We start from the raw sequence: 16,251 nt of genomic DNA, 5'->3' as shown, positions 1-16,251 counted from the left end.
AGGGGTCACGAAAAGTCATTGGCAAATAGGGTTAAGGAAAATCCCAAGGCTTTTTACACATACATAAAAAGCAAGAGGGTAGCCAGGGAAAGGGTTGGCCTACTGAAGGATAGGCAAGGGAATCTGTGTGGAGCCAGAGGAAATGGGCGAGGTACTAAATGAATACTTTGCATCAGTATTCACCAAAGAGAAGGAATTGGTAGATGTTGAGTCTGGAGAAGGGTGTGTAGATAGCCTGGGTCACATTGAGATCCAAAAAGACGAGGTGTTGGGCGTCTTGAAAAATATTAAGGTAGATAAGTCCCCAGGGCCTGATGGGATCTACCCCAGAATACTGAAGGAGGCGAGAGAGGAAATTGCTGAGGTCTTGACCGAAATCTTTGGATCCTCACTGTCTTCAGGTGATGTCCCAGAGGACTGGAGAATAGCCAATATTGTTCCTCTGTTTAAGAAGGGTAGCAAGGATAATCCAGAGAACTACAGGCCGGTGAGCCTTACGTCAGTGGTAGGGAAATTACTGGAGAGACTTCTTCGAGACAGGATCTACTCTCATTTGGAAGCAAATGGACGTATTAGTGAGAGGCAGCATGGCTTTGTGAAGGGGAGGTCGTGTCTCACTAACTTGATAAGAGTTTTTTGAGGAGGTCACAAGGATGATTGATGCAGGTAGGGCAGTGGATGTTGTCTATATGGACTTCAGTAAGGCCTTTGACAAGGTTTCTCATGGTAGACTAGTACAAAAGATGAAGTCACACAGGATCAGGGGTGAGCTGGCAAGGTGGATACAGAACTGGCTGGGTCATAGAAGGCAGAGGTAGCAATGGAAGGATGCTTTTCTAATTGGAGGGCTGTGACTAGTGGTTTTCCGCAGGGATCAGTGCTGGGACCCTTGCTGTTTGTAGTACATATAAATGATTTGGAGGAAAATGTAACTGGTCTGATTAGCAAGTTTGCAGACGACACAAAGGTTGGTGGAATTGCGGATAGTGATGAGGACTGTCAGAGGATACAGCAGGATTTAGATTATTTGGACACTTGGGCGGAGAGATGGCAGGTGGAATTTTATCCGGACAAATGTGAGGTAATGCATTTTGGAAGGTCTAATGCAGGTAGGGAATATACAGTGAATGGTAGAACCCTCAAGAGTATTGAAAGTCAGAGAGATCTAGGTGTACAGGTCCACAGGTCACTGAAAGGGGCAACACGGGTGGAGAAGGTAGTCAAGAAGGCATACGGCATGCTTGCCTTCATTGGCCGGGGCATTGAGTATAAGAATTGGCAAGTCATGTTGCAGCTGTATAGAACCTTAGTTGGGCCACATTTGGAGTATAGTGTTCAATTCTGGTCGCCACACTACCAGAAGGATGTGGAGGCTTTAGAGAGGGTACAGAAGAGATTTACCAGAATGTTGCCTGGTATGGAGGGCATAAGCTATGAGGAGCGATTGAATAAACTCGGTTTGTTCTCACTGGAACGAAGGAGGTTGAGGGGCGACCTGATAGAGGTCTACAAAATTATGAGGGGCATAGACAGAGTGGATAGTCAGAGGCTTTTCCGCAGGGTAGAGGGGTCAATTACTAGGGGGCATAGGTTTGCGGTGCGAGGGGCAAGGTTTAGAGTAGATGTACGAGGCAAGTTTTTTTACACAGGGTAGTGGGTGCCTGGAACTCGCTACCGGAGGAGGTGGTGGAAGCGGGGACGATAGTGACATTTAAGGGGCATCTTGACAAATACATGAATAGGATGGGAATAGAGGGATACGGACCCAGGAAGTGTAAAAGATTGTAGTTTAGTCGGGCAGCATGGTCGGCAAGGGCTTGGAGGGCCGAAGGGCCTGTTCCTGTGCTGTACTTTTCTTTGTTCTTTGTAACACGAGTGAAGTCGTTTGATTCTAGAATGTTATTTAAAATTACTTCCAACTGGAATACCTTCCAATCTGTGCACTAGAAATGGATTCAATCGTGCAATGATGTAAACTCCAACCTACATTGGGCCCTCTAACTCGATTTAAAAATTTTTGTTCTTGTTTCCAGATACCTCCATGGCCTCCCTCCCTATATCTAACTTCAGACAGCGTCAGGACTTTTAACACTTTTATGAAATGCCTTGAAGAGGTCTTACTACTTCAACGCTATATAAATGCATCTTATCTCAACACTGCTCAAGCTCTGTTCTTTTGCACGCCCCTGATTCTTTTTTTAAATGGCCTACTATTAGCAACTGTGCCTTCAACTGCCTGGGTGTTAACTTCTGGAATCCCTCCTCTGAACCCCACTCTCAGTCCCTCTCCCCTTATAAGATGCTCCATAAAACCTACTTTATTGACCAAGCTTTTAGCAGCCTGGTCTAATATCCTATGTGGCTTTTTGTTACACCTTGTTCAGTGACACACCTGTGAAATACCCTGGGGTATTTTACTATGGTGTATAAATGAAAGTTGGTGTAAAGGTGGTGTATCAATGAAAGTTGCTCTGACCATATCACCAGAGAGTAGTTAGTTTGACCGTAATTAAATTTACTCTCCTATTCTGATCTTGACTTTCAGATCAGTGCTGAAAAATTGAGAGAGAGAGCTGAAAGATTTGGTATGAATGTATCATCACTTTCAAAAAAGGTAAAAGTTATTTGTTGAGTGCAAACATTTTTGGTGAATGTAACATTTTAAATGCAGTATCCAGTGACCAAGGTCTTGAATGATACATTCACTGGATCATACATAGAACATAGAACATACAGTGCAGGATCAAAAATGCATTTTCTGTCTTCACAGTAGAAGAGACGTAATCTATTCCAGAAATTGAGGGTAACCAAGGTGCAGAGTGAGTAACTTTGATAATGAATATCATCAGAGCAAAAGTATTGGAGAAACTTGAGGAACTAAAAGCTGACAGGTCCCACGACCTGCTGGTATACATCCTAGGGTTCTAAAAGAGAAAGTTGTTGAGATAGTGAATGTTATGGTTCTCTAAAATTCCTTAGATTCTAGAAGTGCCCCAAGTAGTTTGGAAGTTAGCAAGTGTAACACCACTGCTTGAGAAAAGAGGGAGCGAGAAAAATGGTGAACCACAGACCAGTTCGCCTGATATCAGTCACCGAGAAAATGCTGGAATTTATTACTCAGGAAGTCTTGATGCACTTAAAAAAATTAGAATAATCAGAGAGTTAGCATACTTTTATGAAAGGGCAACAGTTTTTCACCATTTATTATTTTTCTTTTGAGGATGTAGCTAGTGGGGTAGATGAACAAAGAAAATTACAGCACAGGAACAGGCCATTCGGCCCTCCCAGCCTGCGTCGATCCAGATCCTTTATCTAAACCTGTCTTCTATTTTCCAAGGATCTACTTCCCTCTGTTCCCCGCCCGTACATATATCTGTCTAGATGCATCTTAAATGATGCTATCGTGCCCACCTCCGCTGGCAAAGCGTTCCAGGCACCCACCACCCTCTGCCTAAAAAAACTTTCCACGCACATCTTTAAAACATCCATCCCGAACATCAACATCCGCCATGTCCCTCTCCATGGTGAATACCGATGCAAAGTACTCCATTAAGAATCTCACCCATTTCCTCTGACTCCACGCATAAATTCCCTCTTTTGTCTTTGAGTGGGCCAATCCTTTCTCTCGTTACCCTCTTGCTCCTTATGTACGAATAAAAGGCTTCGGGATTTTCCTTAACCCTGTTAGCCAAAGATATTTCATGACCCCTTTTAGCCCTCTTTTTTGCACGTTTGATATTCCTACTTTCCCGATATTCCTCCAAAGCTTTGTCTGTTTTAAGTCGCCTCGATCTTATGTATGCTTCCTTCTTCATCTTAGCTAGTCTCACAATTCCACCCGTCATCCATGATTCCCTAATCTTGCCATTTCTATCCCTCGTTTTCACAGGGACATGTCTGTCCTGTACTTTAATCAACCTTTCCTTAAAAGACTGCCACATTTCAAATGTGGATTTACCCTGAAGCAGCTGCTCCCAATCCACAATCCCTAGCTCCTGCCAAATTTTGTTATACTTGACCTTTCCCCAATTTAGCACTCTTCCTTTAGGACCACTCTCGCCTTTGTCCATAAGTATTCTAAAACTCACGGAATTGTGATTGCTATTCCCAAAGTAATCACCGACTGAAACTTCAACGACCTGGCCGGAATCATTCCCCAATACCAGGTCCAGTATGGCCCCTTCCCGAGTTGGACTATTTACATACTGCTCTTAAAAATCTCTCCTGGATGCTCTTTACAAATTCTGCTCCATCTACACCTCCAACACTACATGAGTCCCATTCAATGTTGGGGAAGTTAAAATCTCCCATCATGACCACCCTATTGCTCCTACAATTTTGCATAATCTGTCTACATATTTGTACCTCTACTTCACGCTTGCTTTTGGGAGGCCTGTAGTAAAGTCCCAACAATGTTACTGCACCCTTCCTATTTCTTAGCTCTACCCATATTGCCTCAGTGCTCGAATCATCCATCGTGCCCTCCTTAATCACAGCTGTGATATCATCTCTGACCAGTAATGCAACTCCTCCACCTCTTTTACCTCCCTCTCTATCCCTCCTGAAGCATCTATACCCTGGGATATGTAGTTGCCAGTCTTGCCCTTCCCTCAACCAAGTCTCCGTAATACCAATAACATCATATTCCCAGGTACTAATCCAAGCCCTAAATTCATCTGCCTTCCCCGCTACACTTCTCGCATTGAAACAAATGCACCTCAGACCACCTCTCCCTTTGCGTTCATCATCTCTTCCCTGTCTACTATTCCCCTTAGTCACAATGAGTTTATTATCTAGTACCTTACTGGCTTTAGTTGCTGCCTCTTTACTGACCTCTAACTTCCTAATCTGGTTCCCATCCCCCTGCCACAAATAATTTAAAACCTCCCCAACAGTGTTAGCAAAAGCACCCCTAGGACATTGGTTCCAGTCCTGCCCAGGTGTAGAGCATCCGATTTGTAATGGTCCCACCGCCCCCAGAACCGGTTCCAATGTCCCAAAAATCGGAACCCCTCCCTCCTGCACCATCTCTCAAGCCACGTATTCATTCTGACTATTCTTGAATTTCTACTCTGACTGTCTCATAGCACTGGTAGCAATCCTGAGATTACTACCTTTGAAATTGAAAATCGCTTGTTGTCACAAGTAGGCTTCAAATGAAGTTACTGTGAAAAGCCCCTAGTTGCCACATTCCGGTGCCTGTTCGGGGAGGCTGGTACGGGAATTGAACCGTGCTGCTGGCCTGCCTCGGACTGCTTTCAAAGACAGCGATTTAGCCCTGTGCTAAACAGCCCCTTTGAGGTCCTACTTTTTAACTTATCTCCTAACTCCCTAAATTCTGATTGTAGGACCTCATCCTGTTTTTTACCTATATCGTTGGTGCCTTAATGCACCATGACAACTGGCTGTTCACCCTTCCCTTTCAGTCTGTCCTGCAGCCGATCTGAGCCATCCCTGACCTGTGCACACCCGGGAGGTAACATACCATTCGGCAGTCTCGTTTTCGACCACCGAAACGCCTGTCTACTCCCCTTACGATTGAATCCCCTATGACGATAGCCCTGCCAGTCGTTTCCCTGCCCTTCTGTGCAGCAGAGCCAGCCACGGTGCCATGAGCCTGGCTACTACTGCCTTCCCCTGATGAGTCATCTCCCCCAACAATATCCAAAACTATACATGTTTTGGAGGGAGATGACCGCAGATGACATCTGAACTGCCTTCCTGCTCTTTCTTCGCCTTTTGGTCACCCATTCCCTGTCTCCCTCACCAATCCTAATCTGCGGTGTGACCAACTCACTGAACGTGCTATCCACGACCTCCTCAGCATCGCGGATGCTCCAAAGTGAGTCCATTCGCAGCTCCAGAGCCGTCATGCGGTCTAACAGGAGCTGCAGCTGGACGCACTTCCCGCACATGAAGGAGTCAGGGGCATCGGCCGCGTCCCTGAACTCCCACATTGAGCACGAGGAGCATAACACGGGTCTGGGATCTCCTGCCATTTTTACACTTTACCTTAACTGATTACAAATATAATATCAAATAATGAATAAGTGAAAGGAATAAAGATTTTACTCTCCAATCACAATACTTACCAACACACGAAGAGTTAAATTTCTCCCAGCTACTGCTAATTGGAACACTTTCCTTACCAGCCAATCAGGTCACTGCTTTGCTGTGATGTCACTCTTCAAATTTATCCCCAAAGACCCTGTGGCCGCTGTTTAATCCGCAAGCAGCTCCGCCCCCTCCAACAGGTGAATTCCCGCCAAAAAGACTCAAATCCGCGAAGCAGCTAGTTTCAATACTCACCGTTCGACTCTGTAGCTCCGCCCCCTCCAACAGCTGAATTCCAGCCGAAAAGACTCGAATCCGCAAAGCAGCGAGTTTCAATACTCACCGCTCGACTCTGTAGCTCCGCCCACTCCAACAGCTGAATTCCCGCCGAAAAGACTCGAATCCGCAAAGCAGCGAGTTTCAATACTCACCGCTCGACTCTGTAGCTCCGCCCACTCCAACAGCTGAATTCCCGCCGAAAAGACTCGAATCCGCGAAGCAGCTAGTTTCAATACTCACCGCTCGACTCTGTAGCTCCGCCCACTCCAGCAGCTGAATTCCCGCCGAAAAGACTCATCCGCGAAGCAGCTAGTTTCAATACTCACCGCTCCCGCTCGACTCTAGCTCCGCCCACTCCAACAGCTGAATTCCCACCGAAAAGACTCTAATCCGCGAGGCAGCTAGTTTCAATACTCACCGCTCGACTCTGTAGCTCCGCCCACTCCAACAGCTGAATTCCCACCGAAAAGACTCTAATCCGCGAAGCAGCTAGTTTCAATACTCACCGCTCGACTCTGTAGCTCCGCCCACTCCAACAGCTGAATTCCCGCCAAAAAGACTCAAATCCGCGAAGCAGCTAGTTTCAATACTCACCGTTCGACTCTGTAGCTCCGCCCCCTCCAACAGCTGAATTCCAGCCGAAAAGACTCGAATCCGCAAAGCAGCGAGTTTCAATACTCACCGCTCGACTCTGTAGCTCCGCCCACTCCAACAGCTGAATTCCCGCCGAAAAGACTCGAATCCGCAAAGCAGCGAGTTTCAATACTCACCGCTCGACTCTGTAGCTCCGCCCACTCCAACAGCTGAATTCCCGCCGAAAAGACTCGAATCCGCGAAGCAGCTAGTTTCAATACTCACCGCTCGACTCTGTAGCTCCGCCCACTCCAGCAGCTGAATTCCCGCCGAAAAGACTCATCCGCGAAGCAGCTAGTTTCAATACTCACCGCTCCCGCTCGACTCTAGCTCCGCCCACTCCAACAGCTGAATTCCCACCGAAAAGACTCTAATCCGCGAGGCAGCTAGTTTCAATACTCACCGCTCGACTCTGTAGCTCCGCCCACTCCAACAGCTGAATTCCCACCGAAAAGACTCTAATCCGCGAAGCAGCTAGTTTCAATACTCACCGCTCGACTCTGTAGCTCCGCCCACTCCAACAGCTGAATTCCCGCCGAAAAGACTAATCCGCGAAGCAGCGAGTTTCAATACTCACCGCTCCCGCTCGACTCTAGCTCCGCCCACTCCAACAGCTGAATTCCCGCCGAAAAGACTCGAATCCGCAAAGCAGCTAGTTTCAATACTCACCGCTCGACTCTGTAGCTCCGCCCACTCCAACAGCTGAATTCCCGCCGAAAAGACTCGAATCCGCGAAGCAGCTAGTTTCAATACTCACCGCTCGACTCTGTAGCTCCGCCCACTCCAACAGCTGAATTCCAGCCGAAAAGACTCGAATCCGCGAGGCAGCTAGTCTCAATACTCACCGCTCGACTCTGTAGCTCCGCCCACTCCAACAGCTGAATTCCCGCCGAAAAGACTCGAATCCACGAAGCAGCTAGTTTCAATACTCACCGCTCCCGCTCGACTCTGTAGCTCCGCCCACTCCAACAGCTGAATTCCCGCCGAAAAGACTCAAATCCACGAAGCAGCTAGTTTCAATACTCACCGCTCGACTCTGTAGCTCCGCCCACTCCAACAGCTGAATTCCCGCCGAAAAGACTCGAATCCGCGAAGCAGCTAGTTTCAATACTCACCGCTCGACTCTGTAGCTCCGCCCACTCCAACAGCTGAATTCCAGCCGAAAAGAGTCGAATCCGCGAAGCAGCTAGTTTCAATACTCACCGCTCGACTCTGTAGCTCCGCCCACTCCAACAGCTGAATTCCCACCGAAAAGACTAATCCACGAAGCAGCTAGTCTCAATACTCACCGCTCGACTCTGTAGCTCCGCCCACTCCAACAGCTGAATTCCCGCCGAAAAGACTCGAATCCGCGAGGCAGCTAGTTTCAATACTCACCGCTCGACTCTGTAGCTCCGCCCACTCCCAACAGCTGAATTCCCGCCGAAAAGACTCGAATCCACGAAGCAGCTAGTTTCAATACTCACCGCTCGACTCTGTAGCTCCGCCCACTCCAACAGCTGAATTCCCGCCGAAAAGACTCGAATCCACGAAGCAGCTAGTTTCAATACTCACCGCTCGACTCTGTAGCTCCGCCCACTCCAACAGCTGAATTCCCGCCGAAAAGACTCGAATCCGCGAAGCAGCTAGTCTCAATACTCACCGCTCGACTCTGTAGCTCCGCCCACTCCAACAGCTGAATTCCCGCCGAAAAGACTAATCCACGAAGCAGCTAGTTTCAATACTCACCGCTCGACTCTGTAGCTCCGACCACTCCAACAGCTGAATTCCCGCCGAAAAGACTCGAATCCACGAAGCAGCTAGTTTCAATACTCACCGCTCCCGCTCGACTCTGTAGCTTCGCCCACTCCAACAGCTGAATTCCCGCCGAAAAGACTAATCCACGAAGCCGCTAGTTTCAATACTCACCGCTCGACTCTGTAGCTCCGCCCCCTCCACAACAGCTGAATTCCCGCCAAAAAGAGTCGAATCCGCGAGGCAGCTAGTTTCAATACTCACCGCTCGACTCTGTAGCTCCGCCCCCTCCAACAGCTGAATTCCCGCCGAAAAGACTAATCCACGAAGCAGCTAGTTTCAATACTCACCGCTCGTCTCTGTAGCTCCGCCCACTCCAACAGCTGAATTCCCGCCAAAAAGAGTCGAATCCGCGAGGCAGCTAGTTTCAATACTCACCGCTCGACTCTGTAGCTCCGCCCACTCCAACAGCTGAATTCCCGCCGAAAAGACTAATCCACGAAGCAGCTAGTTTCAATACTCACCGCTCGACTCTGTAGCTCCGCCCACTCCAACAGCTGAATTCCCGCCGAAAAGACTAATCCACGAAGCAGCTAGTTTCAATACTCACCGCTCGACTCTGTAGCTCCGCCCACTCCAACAGCTGAATTCCAGCCGAAAAGACTAATCCGCGAGGCAGCTAGTTTCAATACTCACCGCTCGACTCTGTAGCTCCGCCCACTCCAACAGCTGAATTCCCGCCGAAAAGACTAATCCACGAAGCAGCTAGTTTCAATACTCACCGCTCGACTCTGTAGCTCCGCCCCCTCCAGCAGCTGAATTCCCGCCGAAAAGACTCTAATCCACGAAGCAGCTAGTTTCAATACTCACCGCTCGACTCTGTAGCTCCGCCCCCTCCAGCAGCTGAATTCCCGCCGAAAAGACTAATCCACGAAGCAGCTAGTTTCAATACTCACCGCTCGACTCTGTAGCTCCGCCCACTCCAGCAGCTGAATTCCCGCCGAAAAGACTCTAATCCACGAAGCAGCTAGTTTCAATACTCACCGCTCGACTCTGTAGCTCCGCCCACTCCCAACAGCTGAATTCCCGCCGAAAAGACTCGAATCCGCGAAGCAGCTAGTTTCAATACTCACCGCTCGACTCTGTAGCTCCGCCCACTCCAGCAGCTGAATTCCCGCCGAAAAGACTCGAATCCGCGAAGCAGCTAGTTTCAATACTCACCGCTCGACTCTGTAGCTTCGCCCACTCCAACAGCTGAATTCCCGCCGAAAAGACTCTAATCCACGAAGCAGCTAGTTTCAATACTCACCGCTCCCGCTCGACTCTGTAGCTTCGCCCACTCCAACAGCTGAATTCCCGCCGAAAAGACTAATCCACGAAGCAGCGAGTTTCAATACTCACCGCTCGACTCTGTAGCTCCGCCCACTCCAACAGCTGAATTCCCGCCGAAAAGACTCTAATCCACGAAGCAGCTAGTCTCAATACTCACCGCTCGACTCTGTAGCTCCGCCCACTCCAACAGCTGAATTCCCGCCGAAAAGACTAATCCACGAAGCAGCTAGTTTCAATACTCACCGCTCGACTCTGTAGCTCCGCCCACTCCAGCAGCTGAATTCCCGCCGAAAAGACTCGAATCCGCGAAGCAGCTAGTTTCGATACTCACCGCTCGACTCTGTAGCTCCGCCCACTCCAACAGCTGAATTCCCGCCGAAAAGACTCGAATCCGCAAAGCAGCTAGTTTCAATACTCACCGCTCGACTCTGTAGCTCCGCCCACTCCAACAGCTGAATTCCCGCCGAAAAGACTCTAATCCACGAAGCAGCGAGTTTCAATACTCACCGCTCGACTCTGTAGCTCCGCCCACTCCAACAGCTGAATTCCCGCCGAAAAGACTAATCCGCGAGGCAGCTAGTTTCAATACTCACCGCTCGACTCTGTAGCTCCGCCCACTCCAACAGCTGAATTCCCGCCGAAAAGACTCATCCGCGAAGCAGCGAGTTTCAATACTCACCGCTCGACTCTGTAGCTCCGCCCACTCCAACAGCTGAATTCCCGCCGAAAAGACTCGAATCCGCAAAGCAGCTAGTTTCAATACTCACCGCTCGACTCTGTAGCTCCGCCCACTCCAGCAGCTGAATTCCCGCCGAAAAGACTCATCCGCGAAGCAGCTAGTCTCAATACTCACCGCTCGACTCTGTAGCTCCGCCCACTCCAACAGCTGAATTCCCGCCGAAAAGACTAATCCACGAAGCAGCTAGTTTCAATACTCACCGCTCGACTCTGTAGCTCCGACCACTCCAACAGCTGAATTCCCGCCGAAAAGACTAATCCACGAAGCAGCTAGTTTCAATACTCACCGCTCGACTCTGTAGCTCCGCCCACTCCAACAGCTGAATTCCAGCCGAAAAGACTCTAATCCACGAAGCAGCGAGTTTCAATACTCACCGCTCGACTCTGTAGCTCCGCCCACTCCAACAGCTGAATTCCCGCCGAAAAGACTCGAATCCACGAAGCAGCTAGTTTCAATACTCACCGCTCGACTCTGTAGCTCCGACCACTCCAACAGCTGAATTCCAGCCGAAAAGACTCGAATCCGCGAAGCAGCTAGTTTCAATACTCACCGCTCGACTCTGTAGCTCCGCCCACTCCAACAGCTGAATTCCCGCCGAAAAGACTCGAATCCACGAAGCAGCTAGTTTCAATACTCACCGCTCGACTCTGTAGCTCCGCCCACTCCAACAGCTGAATTCCCGCCGAAAAGACTAATCCACAAAGCAGCTAGTTTCAATACTCACCGCTCGACTCTGTAGCTCCGCCCACTCCAACAGCTGAATTCCCGCCGAAAAGACTAATCCACGAAGCAGCTAGTTTCAATACTCACCGCTCGACTCTGTAGCTCCGACCACTGCAACAGCTGAATTCCAGCCGAAAAGACTCAAATCCGCGAAGCAGCTAGTTTCAATACTCACCGCTCGACTCTGTAGCTCCGACCACTCCAACAGCTGAATTCCAGCCGAAAAGACTCAAATCCGCGAAGCAGCTAGTTTCAATACTCACCGCTCGACTCTGTAGCTCCGCCCCCTCCAACAGCTGAATTCCCACCGAAAAGACTCGAATCCGCGAAGCAGCGAGTTTCAATACTCACCGCTCGACTCTGTAGCTCCGACCACTCCAACAGCTGAATTCCCGCCGAAAAGAGTCGAATCCGCGAGGCAGCTAGTTTCAATACTCACCGCTCGACTCTGTAGCTCCGCCCACTCCAACAGCTGAATTCCAGCCGAAAAGACTAATCCACGAAGCAGCTAGTTTCAATACTCACCGCTCCCGCTCGACTCTGTAGCTCCGCCCACTCCAGCAGCTGAATTCCCGCCGAAAAGACTCGAATCCGCGAGGCAGCTAGTTTCAATACTCACCGCTCCCGCTCGACTCTGTAGCTCCGCCCACTCCAACAGCTGAATTCCCGCCGAAAAGACTAATCCACGAAGCAGCTAGTTTCAATACTCACCGCTCGACTCTGTAGCTCCGCCCCCTCCAACAGCTGAATTCCCGCCGAAAAGACTCGAATCCGCGAGGCAGCTAGTTTCAATACTCACCGCTCGACTCTGTAGCTCCGCCCACTCCAACAGCTGAATTCCCACCGAAAAGGCTCAAATCCGCAAAGCAGCTAGTTTCAATACTCACCGCTCGACTCTGTAGCTCCGACCACTCCAACAGCTGAATTCCCGCCGAAAAGACTCGAATCCGCAAAGCAGCTAGTTTCAATACTCACCGCTCGACTCTGTAGCTCCGCCCACTCCAACAGCTGAATTCCAGCCGAAAAGACTAATCCACGAAGCAGCTAGTTTCAATACTCACCGCTCCCGCTCGACTCTGTAGCTCCGCCCACTCCAGCAGCTGAATTCCCGCCGAAAAGACTAATCCACGAAGCAGCTAGTTTCAATACTCACCGCTCGACTCTGTAGCTCCGCCCACTCCAACAGCTGAATTCCCGCCGAAAAGACTAATCCACGAAGCAGCTAGTTTCAATACTCACCGCTCGACTCTGTAGCTCCGCCCACTCCAGCAGCTGAATTCCCGCCGAAAAGACTAATCCGCGAGGCAGCTAGTTTCAATACTCACCGCTCGACTCTGTAGCTCCGCCCACTCCAACAGCTGAATTCCCGCCGAAAAGACTAATCCACGAAGCAGCTAGTCTCAATACTCACCGCTCGACTCTGTAGCTCCGCCCACTCCAACAGCTGAATTCCCACCGAAAAGACTAATCCACGAAGCAGCTAGTTTCAATACTCACCGCTCGACTCTGTAGCTCCGCCCACTCCAACAGCTGAATTCCCGCCGAAAAGACTCTAATCCACGAAGCAGCTAGTTTCAATACTCACCGCTCGACTCTGTAGCTCCGCCCACTCCAACAGCTGAATTCCAGCCGAAAAGACTCAAATCCACGAAGCAGCTAGTTTCAATACTCACCGCTCGACTCTGTAGCTCCGACCACTCCAACAGCTGAATTCCCGCCGAAAAGACTCGAATCCGCGAAGCAGCTAGTTTCAATACTCACCGCTCGACTCTGTAGCTCCGACCACTCCAACAGCTGAATTCCCGCCGAAAAGAGTCGAATCCGCGAGGCAGCTAGTTTCAATACTCACCGCTCGACTCTGTAGCTCCGCCCACTCCAACAGCTGAATTCCCGCCGAAAAGACTAATCCACGAAGCAGCTAGTTTCAATACTCACCGCTCGACTCTGTAGCTCCGACCACTCCCAACAGCTGAATTCCCGCCGAAAAGACTCGAATCCACGAAGCAGCTAGTTTCAATACTCACCGCTCGACTCTGTAGCTCCGCCCACTCCAACAGCTGAATTCCCGCCGAAAAGACTAATCCACGAAGCAGCTAGTTTCAATACTCACCGCTCGACTCTGTAGCTCCGACCACTCCAACAGCTGAATTCCAGCCGAAAAGACTCGAATCCACGAAGCAGCTAGTTTCAATACTCACCGCTCGACTCTGTAGCTCCGCCCACTCCAACAGCTGAATTCCCGCCGAAAAGACTCGAATCCACGAAGCAGCTAGTTTCAATACTCACCGCTCGACTCTGTAGCTCCGCCCACTCCAGCAGCTGAATTCCAGCCGAAAAGACTCGAATCCGCGAGGCAGCTAGTTTCAATACTCACCGCTCGACTCTGTAGCTCCGCCCACTCCAACAGCTGAATTCCCGCCGAAAAGACTCGAATCCACGAAGCAGCTAGTTTCAATACTCACCGCTCGACTCTGTAGCTCCGCCCACTGCAACAGCTGAATTCCCGCCGAAAAGACTAATCCGCGAAGCAGCTAGTTTCAATACTCACCGCTCGACTCTGTAGCTCCGCCCACTCCAACAGCTGAATTCCCGCCGAAAAGACTAATCCACGAAGCAGCTAGTTTCAATACTCACCGCTCGACTCTGTAGCTCCGACCACTCCAACAGCTGAATTCCAGCCGAAAAGACTCGAATCCACGAAGCAGCTAGTTTCAATACTCACCGCTCGACTCTGTAGCTCCGCCCACTCCAACAGCTGAATTCCAGCCGAAAAGACTCGAATCCACGAAGCAGCTAGTTTCAATACTCACCGCTCGACTCTGTAGCTCCGCCCACTCCAGCAGCTGAATTCCCACCGAAAAGACTCAAATCCGCAAAGCAGCTAGTTTCAATACTCACCGCTCGACTCTGTAGCTCCGCCCACTCCCAACAGCTGAATTCCCGCCGAAAAGACTCGAATCCGCGAAGCAGCTAGTTTCAATACTCACCGCTCGACTCTGTAGCTCCGACCCCTCCAACAGCTGAATTCCCGCCGAAAAGACTAATCCGCAAAGCAGCTAGTTTCAATACTCACCGCTCGACTCTGTAGCTCCGCCCACTCCCAACAGCTGAATTCCCGCCGAAAAGACTCGAATCCACGAAGCAGCTAGTTTCGATACTCACCGCTCGACTCTGTAGCTCCGCCCACTCCAGCAGCTGAATTCCCACCGAAAAGACTCAAATCCGCGAGGCAGCTAGTTTCAATACTCACCGCTCCCGCTCGACTCTGTAGCTCCGCCCACTCCAACAGCTGAATTCCCACCGAAAAGACTCGAATCCGCGAAGCAGCTAGTTTCAATACTCACCGCTCGACTCTGTAGCTCCGCCCCCTCCAACAGCTGAATTCCCGCCGAAAAGACTAATCCACGAAGCAGCTAGTTTCAATACTCACCGCTCGACTCTGTAGCTCCGCCCCCTCCAACAGCTGAATTCCCGCCGAAAAGACTCGAATCCGCGAGGCAGCTAGTTTCAATACTCACCGCTCGACTCTGTAGCTCCGCCCACTCCAGCAGCTGAATTCCCGCCGAAAAGACTAATCCACGAAGCAGCTAGTTTCAATACTCACCGCTCGACTCTGTAGCTCCGCCCACTCCAACAGCTGAATTCCCGCCGAAAAGACTAATCCACGAAGCAGCTAGTTTCAATACTCACCGCTCGACTCTGTAGCTCCGCCCACTCCAACAGCTGAATTCCCGCCGAAAAGAGTCGAATCCGCGAGGCAGCTAGTTTCAATACTCACCGCTCGACTCTGTAGCTCCGACCACTCCAACAGCTGAATTCCCGCCGAAAAGACTAATCCACGAAGCAGCTAGTTTCAATACTCACCGCTCGACTCTGTAGCTCCGCCCACTCCAACAGCTGAATTCCCGCCGAAAAGACTCGAATCCGCAAAGCAGCTAGTTTCAATACTCACCGCTCGACTCTGTAGCTCCGCCCCCTCCAACAGCTGAATTCCCGCCGAAAAGACTCGAATCCGCGAGGCAGCTAGTTTCAATACTCACCGCTCGACTCTGTAGCTCCGCCCACTCCAGCAGCTGAATTCCCGCCGAAAAGACTAATCCACGAAGCAGCTAGTTTCAATACTCACCGCTCGACTCTGTAGCTCCGCCCACTCCAACAGCTGAATTCCCGCCGAAAAGACTCGAATCCGCGAAGCAGCTAGTTTCAATACTCACCGCTCGACTCTGTAGCTCCGCCCACTCCAACAGCTGAATTCCCGCCGAAAAGAGTCGAATCCGCGAGGCAGCTAGTTTCAATACTCACCGCTCGACTCTGTAGCTCCGACCACTCCAACAGCTGAATTCCCGCCGAAAAGACTAATCCACGAAGCAGCTAGTTTCAATACTCACCGCTCGACTCTGTAGCTCCGCCCACTCCAACAGCTGAATTCCCGCCGAAAAGACTCGAATCCGCAAAGCAGCTAGTTTCAATACTCACCGCTCGACTCTGTAGCTCCGACCACTCCAACAGCTGAATTCCAGCCGAAAAGACTCGAATCCACGAAGCAGCTAGTTTCAATACTCACCGCTCGACTCTGTAGCTCCGCCCACTCCAACAGCAGAATTCCCGCCGAAAAGACTCGAATCCGCGAAGCAGCTAGTTTCAATACTCACCGCTCCCGCTCGACTCTGTAGCTCCGCCCACTCCAACAGCTGAATTCCAGCCGAAAAGACTCGAATCCGCGAAGCAGCTAGTTTCAATACTCACCGCTCGACTCT

The 16,251-nt window shown here is 50.4% G+C and overlaps 1 protein-coding gene across 2 annotated transcripts in view; it reads left to right on the top strand.

Moving 5' to 3' along the window:
- sarnp (SAP domain containing ribonucleoprotein) overlaps positions 1–16,251 on the top strand; it is a 67,145-nt gene that overhangs the window by 35,807 nt on the left and 15,087 nt on the right. The window contains exon 9 of one of the 2 annotated variants that reach the window (XM_072494074.1): positions 2,546–2,614. The exons of the other annotated variant lie outside the window; for it this stretch is intronic. Within the exon in view, the coding sequence (XP_072350175.1) occupies positions 2,546–2,614 (69 nt within the window). The remainder of the gene's footprint in view (positions 1–2,545; positions 2,615–16,251) is intronic. 2 annotated transcript variants of the gene reach the window in all.

Source organism: Scyliorhinus torazame, chromosome X (assembly GCF_047496885.1).
Source record: "Scyliorhinus torazame isolate Kashiwa2021f chromosome X, sScyTor2.1, whole genome shotgun sequence".
Lineage (NCBI taxonomy): Eukaryota > Metazoa > Chordata > Chondrichthyes > Carcharhiniformes > Scyliorhinidae > Scyliorhinus > Scyliorhinus torazame.
The sequence above is the reverse complement of the archived record's forward strand: the minus strand, read 5'-3'. Positions and strand labels throughout refer to the sequence as shown.